This window comes from Anolis carolinensis, chromosome 2 (assembly GCF_035594765.1).
Source record: "Anolis carolinensis isolate JA03-04 chromosome 2, rAnoCar3.1.pri, whole genome shotgun sequence".
Taxonomy (NCBI): Eukaryota; Metazoa; Chordata; class Lepidosauria; order Squamata; family Dactyloidae; genus Anolis; species Anolis carolinensis.
In genome coordinates this window covers 233,167,491-233,180,488 of record NC_085842.1, presented here as the reverse complement: position 1 = coordinate 233,180,488, position 12,998 = coordinate 233,167,491, and the positions used below count along the sequence as shown (strand labels likewise).

The 12,998-nt window shown below is 40.2% G+C and overlaps 1 protein-coding gene across 2 annotated transcripts in view; it reads left to right on the top strand.

Annotated features, from left to right (window-relative positions):
* Positions 1–12,691, top strand: part of adamtsl1 (ADAMTS like 1) — a 671,866-nt gene extending 659,175 nt beyond the window's left edge. For both annotated transcript variants that reach the window (XM_062971884.1, XM_008103489.3), the window contains 3 exons: positions 4,311–4,420; positions 4,978–5,198; positions 6,169–12,691. In XM_062971884.1, the coding sequence (XP_062827954.1) occupies positions 4,311–4,420; positions 4,978–5,198; positions 6,169–6,275 (438 nt within the window). In that variant the 3' untranslated portion in view covers positions 6,276–12,691. The remainder of the gene's footprint in view (positions 1–4,310; positions 4,421–4,977; positions 5,199–6,168) is intronic.
* Positions 12,692–12,998: the final 307 nt, after the last annotated feature.

Here is a 12,998-nt window from a genome sequence, read left to right as displayed (position 1 = left end):
AGGCTATAACAAAGTCATGTTGTTATTTTTATTTTTTTAATTGCCAAAATCATACATTTTTCTGCTTCCTCTCCTAAGAGTCCAGTTCATCCCTCGGACTTAGACATATCCCACCTTGATCATTGTAATCTTTTTTAGGCTGGTCTAGCATTATCTCATCTTCATCCTCTGGTTTTCATTAAGATTTCTGCAGTTAAGATTATCTTTTTGGCTTCTTGTTTTGATTAGGTTTACCCCATTTTTGACATTTTTTCATTGGTTTCTCATCCCTTTGAGAATTCAGCACAAGCTTCTCATTTTAAGATCCAAACCTAGCTCTCCCCTTCCTCCCCATCTTCAAGCGCTTGTTTTTTTTTTATGGCCTGCTTGAGATCAGTGTTGTAGGAATTTTAGGCTTCTCACCCAACCAAGACTTCTTACTTCCTTGTTTCAACTTCATCCTTTTTCACTCACTTCTTACTCCCCAAACATTTGATGCCTACTCTTTCTCTTCTTATTTTTAAATCTCAGTTTTAAAGGTTCTTATCTTTCAAAGATTTTGGAATCTACTTTAATATTGCTTTATAATCTTGTATATTCTGATTACATCTGTCAGCATGCTTTATATTGTATTGCATTATTTAAAATTTATCTGGCACAATGGGTTAAACCCTTGTGCCAGCAGGACCTCTGCTGAAAGGTTGGCGGTTCAAATCTGGGGAGCAGGGTAAGCTCCCGTCTGTCAGCTCCCGCTTTCCATTCGCGGACATGAGACAAGCCTCCCACTGGATGGTAAAACATTTGGCATCCCTAGGCAACGACCTTGCAGACAGCCAATTCTCTCACACCAGAAGCGACTTGGTTTCTAAAGTCACTCCTAACATGAAAAAAATCTGTTATATAATTGTATTGTTTAGTTTTATATTTGATTGTTCAGTCTTTCCCTCTGTGTATGTATTCTGTATATACAAATATTTTAGATTGCACACTTTTAGTAGGACCCAAGGATTTTAGTTGTGAAAAGGGGAGAAATCACCAAAGAAGAATTCAAACGTATAGCCAACTCCTGTAGGGAAAAGGTTCGCAAGGCTAAAGCGCAAAATGAGCTCAGGCTTGCCAGGGACATAAAAAACAACAAAAAAGGTTTTTTTGCTTATGTTGGTAGAAAAAGGAAGAAAAAGGAGGCGATAGGGCCACTGCAAGGAGTAGATGGGGTGATGGTGACAGGGGATAGGGAAAAGGCAGAACTGCTTAATGCCTTCTTTGCCTCGGTCTTCTCACAAAAAGAAAGCCATCTTCAACCTCAGCAACATGGAATGGACGAAGGATTGGGGGAAATCCAACCCCAAATAGGGAAACAAGTTGTCCAGGAACACCTGGCCACTCTAAACGAATTCAAGTCCCCAGGGCCAGATCAGCTACATCCAAGAGTATTGAAGGAACTAGCGGAAGTTATTTCAGAACCACTGGCAATCATCTTCGAGAGTTCTTGGAGAACGGGAGAAGTCCCAGCAGATTGGAGGAGGGCGAATGTGGTCCCTATCTTCAAGAAGGGAAAAAAGAACGACCCAAACAATTACCGTCCGGTCAGCCTCACATCAATACCAGGCAAGATTCTGGAAAAGATCATTAAGGAAGTGGTCTGCAAACACTTAGAAACAAATGCGGTCATTGCTAATAGTCAACACGGATTTACCAAAAACAAGTCATGCCAGACTAATCTGATCTCTTTTTTCGATAGAGTTACGAGTTGGGTCGATACAGGGAATGCCGTGGATGTAGCATATCTAGATTTCAGTAAGGCCTTCGACAAAGTCCCCCACGACCTTCTGGCAAACAAACTAGTAAAATGTGGGCTAGACAAAACTACGGTTAGGTGGATCTGTAATTGGCTAAGTGAACGAACCCAAAGGGTGCTCACCAATGCGTCGTCTTCATCATGGAAAGAAGTGACAAGTGGAGTGCCGCAGGGCTCCGTCCTGGGCCCAGTTCTGTTCAACATCTTTATTAACGACTTAGACGAAGGGTTAGAAGGCACGATCATCAAGTTTGCAGATGACACCAAACTCGGAGGGATAGCTAACACTCCAGAAGACAGGAGCAGAATTCAAAACGATCTTGACAGACTAGAGAGATGGGCCGAAACTAACAAAATGAAGTTCAACAGGGACAAATGCAAGATACTTCACTTCGGCAGAAAAAATGGAAATCAAAGATACAGAATGGGGGACGCCTGGCTTGACAGCAGTGTGTGCGAAAAAGATCTTGGAGTCCTCGTGGACAACAAGTTAAACATGAGCCTACAATGTGATGCGGCAGCTAAAAAAGCCAATGGGATTTTGGCCTGCATCAATAGGGGAATAACGTCTAGATCCAGGGAAGTCATGCTCCCCCTCTATTCTGCCTTGGTCAGACCACACCTGGAATACTGTGTCCAGTTTTGGGCACCGCAGATGAAGGGAGATGCTGACAAGCTGGAAAGCGTCCAGAGGAGGGCAACTAAAATGATTAAGGGTCTGGAGAACAAGCCCTATGAGGAGAGGCTTAAAGAGCTGGGCATGTTTAGCCTGCAGAAGAGAAGGCTGAGAGGAGACATGATAGCCATGTACAAATATGTGAGGGGAAGTCATAGGGAGGAGGGAGCAAGCTTATTTTCTGCTGCCCTGCAGACTAGGACACGGAACAATGGCTTCAAACTACAGGAAAGGAGATTCCACCTGAACATCAGGAAGAACTTCCTCACTGTGAGGGCTGTTCGGCAGTGGAACTCTCTCCCCCGGGCCGTGGTGGAGGCTCCTTCTTTGGAGGCTTTTAAGCAGAGGCTGGATGGCCATCTGTCGGGGGTGCTTTGAATGTGATTTCCTGCTTCTTAGCGGGGGGTTGGACTAGATGGCCCTTGAGGTCTCTTCCAACTCTACTATTCTATGATTCTATGATTCTATGATTATACAACACCTTGTCCAGTGAAGGCGCTATATGAATAAACAATAATGATAACAATAATAACAATGACCGTACATTTCAAATATCTTCTGCATTTTAAAAATAGCTTTCTCTTCTGCGATATAGTTCCCACAAAAGCAAGACACAAATATTATCATACATGGTGGACATCTTGCCTATTTAAAATAATGTAGAGCGCTTACATCTTTAGAGGTAAATTATGTTCAAGACTGATTGATATTAAATTTCTAGGAGGTATGTAGAGTGAATTATTGTGAAAACAGCAGGAGCATAAATGATATGACACTCAGTTTTATTATACTGCCAAAAATCCAACATTTTTCAAGTCTTAAAAAGGAAAACCAAGGTTTCTCATACTTGCATACTACAGAAATACTACATAGCCTTCTAAGTAAACAAGGTGTCTCATTCTGAAATAGCAGTGTTGCCTTATGACACAAAAGTTGCTCAATATTTCATTCAGACATACCTGCCAACCTTAGCCTGTAATTTCACACTAAAAGACATTTTCTGTGGTCTTTTTTGCTAAACTTTTTAAGCTACTCATCCCATCTAAATCCCCAGGAGTATCCTTTACCTGAGTAATTCACCATTTCCTCCTCCATCCCCTGGCTCCATTGAGACATTTCAGGATTAATGAAACCCAGCACCAAGTGTCCAATATGTCATAGTTTAAAGAGGGGGGGAGGGATTAAACCTAAAAACACGTGGCAGGTTTATTCCTGCAGTCGTAAGTGAAAATAACTTCACTTTTTACAAGAGCTAGTTTTCTACATTTATTATATTTCCAGGACTTACATTAATCATACTTTTCAATTATTCATTTTTAAGGGAAATATGTCTGCTCTGATTCTGTCTTATTAACAGGGTGCCTGTAAATTACGATAAGTACGAGTTGTAAAATGTTCAGCAGAAGGGATAGGGTGACGTTTCCTGTGTGGATCACAAGTTCACAAAAATGTGTGAGAAAAAGAATGACCTTTTTGTTTGTCCCAAACAGTTGAATTTATAACACCGGATAATGAATAACTGTATTGGTGTATTATACTATAGGTTTCATCGTAGCATAGGAAAGTGCGCACTGCAGTTAATATTTTGTCTTTTTCGCTGCCTTTTACCTCAAGAGTGAAATCTGGACTTTAACAATGAGTGGTGAAATTGCGTTGTGTATTTACAGTAAAACATAAGGAGCATGGTACTCATCCATAACATTCACTCATTCTTTTAGGTTTACTCTCCAAAATGCATGTTATAATAGTTTTATTTCCTTCAAAGATTTACCAAGGACCAGATGGGTTGCTTTATGTGTCGGATACAGAAAAGCCACAAATCTGCTCTACTACATGTCCAATTTTCTTTGTCAACAGTGTAATGGACCGTGTATTGGCTCTCGGTTGGCAGTGCAGCACAGGCAGGTTTTCTGCCAAACCAGGGATGGGATATCCGTGCCTTCTGACCAGTGCGGTTCTCTTCCAAGGTGAGTCTCACTGATTCTTTTTAAAAACAGATTTCAAAGATGGTAGTCTCTTCCAGGAGTCGGCAATGGCGCAGCAGGTTAAACCACTGAGCAGTTCAAATCCGGGGAGCAGGGTGAGCTTTTACTGTTAGCCCCACCTTCTGCCAACCTAGCAGTTTGAAAACATGCAAAATGTGAGTAGGTCAAAAGGTACCACTCCAGCGGGAAGGTAATGGTGCTTCTTGCAGTCATGCTGGCCACATGACCTTAGAGGTGTCTGCAGACAATGCCAACTCTTCTGCTTAGAAATGGAAATGAGCACCAACCTCCAGAGTCGGATACAACTAGGGGGATCTTTATATCTCACCCTGTATTATTCTACACTGAACGATAGGGATTGTGGCCCTTTTTCAAAAATACCCATTTCTCTGCTGATTTGTCAAGAAATATAATCAACCATGATTCTGCTCACTGTAGGGTAATTTGTAGAGATATTCACATATAATATATATATACATGTTTTCAAAAAAATTTCTGCATTTGAATTTTAGCATTTTCTCTATTATTTTTCCTGGAAGGCCTTTAAGCACTCAGAATTGCTGGACAGACGCTTGTGGTGTACACTGGAGGGTCAGCTTATGGACACTGTGTACTGCTACTTGTGGCAGCTACGGTTTCCAATCCAGACGAGTGGAGTGCGTGCGTGTCCGCACCAACAAAACAGTACCAGAGCACCTCTGTGCCTGGAGAGCAAGGCCAGCTAACTGGCAACGCTGCAACATCACCCCATGTGAAAACAGTAAGTCCTTTTAGCTTTGTATTACCAGTTGCTGCCCAAATATGTGAGTTCTAAGAGCCGGTCACACACTGAGTGGTCAATGGCTCGTGTAAATGTCAGGATTTTTCCACTCTTTATGTTGGGCTAATCCAGATAACAATATCATGTTCTATGGTTTGAAGAAGGTCAGGATTACTACATGCTTATAAAGGCTTTAATTACACTATGTAACAAAATTTGAATTTTTTTCTGTTCCTGGTTTGAAAGTGTTATTCTTGTTCAATTGTGCAGGACTTGCTTTGAAAGTAGCTTTTATACTCCAGAAACTTGTTTTTATGGCTGCCACAAACTATGTTGTATGGTTGAGACTCAATGAGATATTCATTGAAAAACTAGAGCAAAATATTTATATATTTATATATTTAATTACTACATTTATATCCCACCCTTCTCACCCCGAAGGAGACTCAGAGCGGCTTACAAATTATATTTACATACAATACATTGTATTATTAGCATAGTACAATACTAGTATTAAATTACTATATTGTATTATATCATTATATTGTAATATGCCGCTGGATGTCCCGCAAAAACAAAGTTTTTGCCGTTTAATAAACTTTTTCCATGTTTTTATGATAGAACCAATGAGGAACAAAAATCGTGTTGCTTAGTGTTATTAAAGTGCTTATTTCTAATATTTTGGGTTTTGGGGGTATAATGCTGCTCCATCAATCATGTAACATACTTAACTCTGCTGATGTTTCACCCAAATCTATGGCAAGCATCCCCATGGCCATGCAGCCTGGAAAACGCACAGCAACCCAGTAATTCTGTCCATGAAAGCCTTTGACTTACCTTCATTTTTATACCGTCCTTTACAGTCAACCCTCAGTTTTTATTGGGGTTGGTAGGAATCTAGACATGAAGTTATATTTTTTGTTAATTAAGGGGGAAATGACAAAATTGTTTTCTTCTCCTTTTTCCATAGATGAGTGCAGAGACACCACCAGGTACTGTGAGAAGGTAAAGCAGCTAAAGCTCTGCCAACTCTCACAGTTCAAATCACGCTGCTGTGGGACATGTGGAAAAGCATGAAGGTGGCAGCGAAAGAAAAAGATGGATTGGGCACTCCACCTGCCTTGCTCTGCTTTTGTTATTTGAGAAGGGCTTCTTGAGAAAAGGAAAATTGGAATAGAATTGCCTTGTTTTATTTATTTATTTTTCCCTTTCTCTTTTTTTCTTTTGCTTTTTAAGAAATCCCTTTTAATGGAGTAAATCCCTTTTTTTTTTAAAGAAAGACCTTGACAAGGTTTCCCTTCTAATGAGGTTGGGAGACAAGAAATGCAGCGAGTCACAGTTCGTTCTCAGGCTGGAGACCAAAATAAAGAAATGGAGAGATGAAGCAGTAGGATTCCCTGGAAGACTTCACAGTTAGTCTTGACGGACCCAACAAACATGCAGGAGCACATGGACTCCAAGTGTTAGACTACATTATCAGTGTTTGAATCAGGCTACGACTTTACAAACCACTTTCACAATTATTAAGATGAGAAAAGGGAGTTGTGTGATTGAAAAATGTGGTTACCTTGCAAATATCATGAGAAAGCTTGCAAGCATGATATAAATACAAATTTTGGTTTTCCATAACACGACATGGGAAGGTGGCTGCAATATCCTCCTATTGGGTGAACAGGATTTTGTCATACATCTTTCTCTATTGAGAAATATTGGGGAGTGAGGAAGGTGATAAAACTGTTACCATTGGATAGGTTGCTACAAACAATGCAGGGGCAGACTTGGTAAATTATTTTGTGTATTCATCCATGATTAGTTCTGTATGAAGCTTGGCAAAGCTATACAGATATACCTCAATTAAGAAAATTTTCTGGCCATTATTTTTAAGAGACATTTTTGTACAAAAGACAGAAATAATATAGGGAAAATAGAGAATAATTTCATATTTCCAGCCAACTTTGATTCAAAACTACAACATGAAATGAAATAATCAGGTCAGGTAAGTCTTGAAAAAATATCCCTTACTCAATTTTTTTCAGACCTGAAGTGTGTGTGTTTGTGTGTTCACGCACACATAAACACATACATACAATATACACAGTATACACACATATATTCACATACATACATACATACATACATACATACATACATGGATTCTGGAAGACCTCAATTTCCATATTTGTAACAGGATGGGGCCCAAGTCTAAACATGAAATTCATTTGTTTCATATACCCGTATATACACATTATCTGAAGGTAATTTTATACATTTTAAATAATGTTTTGTTTGTATGCACTGGTCCATTAGAAAGCAAAAATGTCACTATCTAGCTACCCATGTGGATAATTTCAGATTTTGGAGGATTTGGGATTTCAGAATTTCACATAATGGATACTCAATCTGTACATTAAAACATTTTGAAGCTTCTGGAGGCCACCCAGATATTATTTTTTCTTTCCCTAGGCTCTATTTTTCTTAGGATTTCATTTTTGTTAGCAAACATTCCCATATTTATTAGAGTATAATGCACCATTGAATGTAATACGCACCTCAATTTTGTAGGTGTGCATTACAAAAAAAAGAATTTGGTGTTGAATGTAACGTGAGGTGTGCGTGGCCACAAATCGGTTGGTGGGAATCCGTAGCCCTCTGTCAGGCCTTCCCACAAGCCTTTTCACTGCAACCATCCACTTCACACCATCTTTTTCATGACCCCACTGCCTCTGCCTCTTCCGTCCCCAGCTGGGATCTCTTGCCCATTGAATCTAATGTGCACCTCAATTTTAGTGATGTAATTTAGTCAAAAATGGTGAGCGGTAGACTCGAGTAAATCTGGTATTAAGTGTAGCCATTGAGGCAATCTTACATGCTCTCCCCTTTTCTCTTTTTTACCAGTTCAATTTATTTTTGCATTGTTTGTGGTAGGTAAACTGTAAAACCCACCACTGAGAGTCTGTGTTTCTCCAGCCTTCCTTCCTCATCTTCTCCATGCCATTGCTGGGCCTGAGCAGGCATAAAAAGTCTTTGTCAAAAAGCGCTTCTTTGTCAGGAGCTTTGTTTAATTGAGGTATGCCTGTATTTTGTGGACTAATCTTACATGCTCTCCCCTTTTCTCTTTTTTACCAGTTCAATTTATTTTTGCATTGTTTGTGGTAGGTAAACTGTAAAACCCACCACTGAGAGTCTGTGTTTCTCCAGCCTTCCTTCCTCATCTTCTCCATGCCATTGCTGGGCCTGAGCAGGCATAAAAAGTCTTTGTCAAAAAGCGCTTCTTTGTCAGGAGCTTTGTTTAATTGAGGTATGCCTGTATTTTGTGGACTAAACTGGCCATGTTTTGTCATCATGCTAGTGGGTGGGGAGAATGGGAGCTGTTGTCAAAAAAAATCATTCTTCCGTACTTTGATTTAATATGGTGTTGTATTTATGTTGTGCTACAACTTGGGGCTTCCTGATTCTTGTCATGTTTAACAACCCTGGAAAAAAATAGTTATATTTTAAATAATGTCATTTGAATTGACATTTTAATCATTCAAATGGCATATCCATCCTTGATCTCTTCAGTTCATTGGGGTTGTCCCTATCACATTGCTTTCTCATTCATTTGTTCACTGCCTCAGCTATTTGAGATGTCTTTGTACATGAAGATCAATTCCATGTTCATTCATAATGGCCGAGCTCCTGCATTACAGGCTATTATGCATAGCTTTGTGATGGCAAAGCTACGTTGCTGACACATATGCAACCATGTTAGAGAATTGCAGTATTACGCAATGAGGTATTGAACAAGATTTCCTGTTGTGAAACATCAGTCCCCAGTAAAGGTGTACATTTATTATTCATGGTGCTCCATGAAAGGTGAAGGCATTTTTCCTGCTGGGCCCAGGACATCGGCACTTTCCCTTGCTCTCTGTTCTGGATTACCTATGCCCCATGGATCTGTTAGGGCAGTGGTTCCTTAACTGTGGGTCCCCAGATGTTTTGGCCTTCAACTCCAAGAAAGCCTAACAGCTGGTAAATTGGATGGGATTTCTGTGAGTTGTAGGCCAAAACACCAGGGGACCCACAGGTTGAAAACCGCTATGTTAGGGGCCCTGCCGCCCTTCCTTACTCTGCCATTGCACTAGAGTAGTGGTTCTCAACCTGGGGTCCCCAGATGTTTTTGGCCTAGAAATCCCAGCCAGTTTACCAGCTGTTAGGATTTCTGAAAGCTGAAGGACAAAAACATCTGGGGACCCCAGGTTGAGAACCACTGCACTGGAGAAACCTGTCCTAGAACACGCATCACATATTTTGACTGTTGTAAAAGAGCCACACTGTTTACCCCACTTCTTCAGTGATCCCAGTGGTAAAGCTAGGATAATACTCCCCTTCTGGAAATATGACTGTTGTAAAACACCACACTTCTAAAGTGCACAGCAATAAATTGATTAACAATCTTGTAAACTCTTTACAGGAAGTCAGCCATTATTTTCATCTAATGAAAATGGAATATAATCTCAAAATAGGATTGTGAAGTTCCAGAATCCCAAACCATCCAAATTTAGCTGCTGCTAATAGAAATTATGTTATATCACAATAAACAATGATTTTTGAAATGCAGATAGCATCTAGGAGAGCAGCATGGATAGATGTAAGGGGGCATGTTCATTCAAAGGGAAATGAAAAAAAAATTCTTGATAATAATGGATAAGGAGGTATGGGTGAAAGTCCAGAAAGAAGAATAAGATGTGGCTTACACAGGCCCGTTGTCCTATATGTATATGAGTGCTGAATAAGAAACAACATTTGTAAAGTATATTCACCCCTGTTCTTGCCCCACCATAGAAACAGAACATAATCAAAATTAAAATGGATAGTCTATGAGTTTGGCATAAAGTTTAAAATGGAGCAAGGGCAGGCATGCAGACATTATCGGCATGCTGCCACACAGTGAAAATAGGCTATTCTGGTATGCATAGATATTGGTGTACAGCCTTAAACATGAAATTATGGATGGATAATATTTTTCTCAAAAAATAAACCAAACGGGCATGATGTAATTATACTGTGTTCTCAGTTGAAGTAGCCGAGAGACCAAAATTACTGGTTATCTAATGCATCCATCTCAGATACCTCCAATTGGAAATTGGTAGGGTTTGACAGACACCTCCATTTAGAAATTGATAGGATGGTCTAATCCAGTGGTTCTCAACCTGTGGGTCCCCAGGTGTTTTGGCCGACAACTCCCAGAAATCCCAGCCAGTTTGCCAGCTGTTAGAATTTCTGGGAGTTGAAGGCCAAAATATCTGGGGACCCATAGGTTGAAAACCACTGGTCTAATCATTTCAGCAAGCTTGATGTCTGAAGTCTGTCAGGATATGGTGTTTAGTCTCTGATGCCAACACTGAGAGTTGTACACATATGTTCGCAGGCTGTGAAGAAGCAGAACTGAAGGAACCCCAAATTGTACTATGTGTGCTTTCTCAGTGGAGCATCATTGAAATGTGATGAGCAAAGACAAAACAACAGAGATTCTAAGATGCATTGTCGTGCATAGAGTTTCTTCATTGGTTTTGCTTGCTGTGTGGATCTAGGTCTTTGGGCCTTAGCATTAGTGCATGTTGAGCATCTTCAAGTCAATGGGAAATTGATGGTGTCCAGAAAGAAATGCTTGATTTGATGGGACATACGGGGAAAAGCTGAATTGCAAACGTTGAGTCTGAATTGCCTTCACGTGGGTAAGGCCTCCAGTTCTGGGATTTTGATTGAGAACCAGCTCCATAAAAGAGCTTAGCTGTGCTTCAGGTGTCTCTGGAAGGGGCCCTGTGGCTTGCGTTACAGCAATAAAACACAGTTCAAGGTAGCATTGACAGGTTGCAGATTTTATTACCTGTGTGTTTTAAAGCAAGTCTGGAAGTTCTCTAGTGAGGTCAGCGTCAGGTCCGTCCGATTAAATTGCCTCCTGTTTTGGGTCATTCAGAAATGGGCCTGGAAGGGAATACTCTCTCAATCTCTCTGTTTTTAGATGGGTCTCTGAGCTCCTGAGTTGCTATGAATCAATGCAACGCTTATTTAAGAAAAAGAATGTCTTTCTATGTATGTAAATGTACCTTTTGTGTATATTTATTAGAATTTCTTGTATAAAAAGTGCAATATGAATCATTGTACATTATGCTGTCTGTCCAGATGAAAATTATTTGGGGGAGCACTTTTCTTTTGTCCCTTGGTTTTGCCCCTTTTTTATAGTATCAGTGATATAATGTATCCTTCCTTATTTTTTAACAGCACTTGTGTTTATTTTTTATTTCATTGCATACAGAATCAGTTGTAACATTGAGGGTGGGGTTGAAGAGGGATTTTAAAGTGCCAGACAAGTAGTTAGAAACAAAACAGAGGTGTATATTACTGACTAGTCTATATGGGATTCATCTATGTTGTAGAAGGAATGCAGTTTGACACTGTTTTTACTGCTATGTCTCAATGCTATGGGAACATGGAGGCTGTAGTTTTAGTCTTTAGCCCTTCCTTCCACTTCAAATCCCATGATTTTGTAGCATTGAGCCTTGACAATTGAAATGGTGCCAAACTGCATTAATTCTGCCATGTAGATGCACCCGCGATGACTGTTTTTCTGAGAAAAATTATTAACATGTTTAGCAGAATTCAATAATTAAAATCATTGGGAGAACCGGTGTTTTGATATTCACTCCTGAATAAGTTTATTCTGCTTGGGAAATACACAAGGCTCTCATGCAAGCTGGTTTCCTGTTTCAGTTCAGGGATGCTCAGTGTATAGGCCACTGTTGTTTTCTCAATGCATATGTCTAGAGACACTCAAAAGGCTCCAAATGGATATAAGAGGGCTTCATGCCCTAGGCCTTTTCACACAACTCAATTACAGCACTATGATTCTGCTTTAATTGTCATGGCAGCATCTTATAGAATCTTGAGATTTGTCGTTTAGAGTAGACTTTTCAGTGCACCTGATCAAACTACAAATCCCAGCATTCTCCTTCTTTGAGGGTTTTTAAACAGTCTAAATGACCATCTGTTGGGAGTTCTTTGGTTTTGTGTTTCCACATGACTGGATGGCCCTTGGTATCTTGTCCAACTCATAGATTGTATAGGATGCAGCCATGGCAAGTAAAGTGGCATCATAGCGGCATAATGTGAAAGGAGTCTCTGGTCTGGAATAAAACAACATCGTCAAATTCCCACTGAAATCAGTGGCCGCAGGGCTGTTTTCCACAGTGCCAAGTTGCACCCATGGGCTGACTAGGCCACTCTGCATCACGTCCCACCAAGACTGGCATGTTTGGAACTAACTGTACAAAGGCTTGCAGCCTATGAATGTAATTTCAAATGTTTGTCTGATGAATTGTAACCTGGTAGCATCAGTGTAACTCTCTTTAAGTTTAACAAAATATTACAGGAGGCCGCTTCCCTCCCCCTTAAAAAAAAAGAACTTGTTTATATAAAAAGATTTTGTACAAATAATGCATCTATTTATTTAATTTCTCTTGTCTGACTGATTCTTTGTGGAGCCCTTACTGTTGAAGATGGTTTGAGTTTTGGTTCTTTCTGATATCTGAAGCCTCTTAAGGACCTTTCTTTAAATGCCTGTATTGGGGAAAGAGGGGAACTCAAATTGCACCTGCCAGGCCTATTAGCATCTACTAGTTCAGTGTTTCTCAACCTGGGGTTTGGGACCACTGGGAGGGTCGCAAGGGGGGGTATCAGAGGGGTCGCCAAAGACCATCAGAAAACACATTTCTGATGGTCTTAGGAGCCCCATTGGCAGAGAAGGCTGAAGATTTCTCT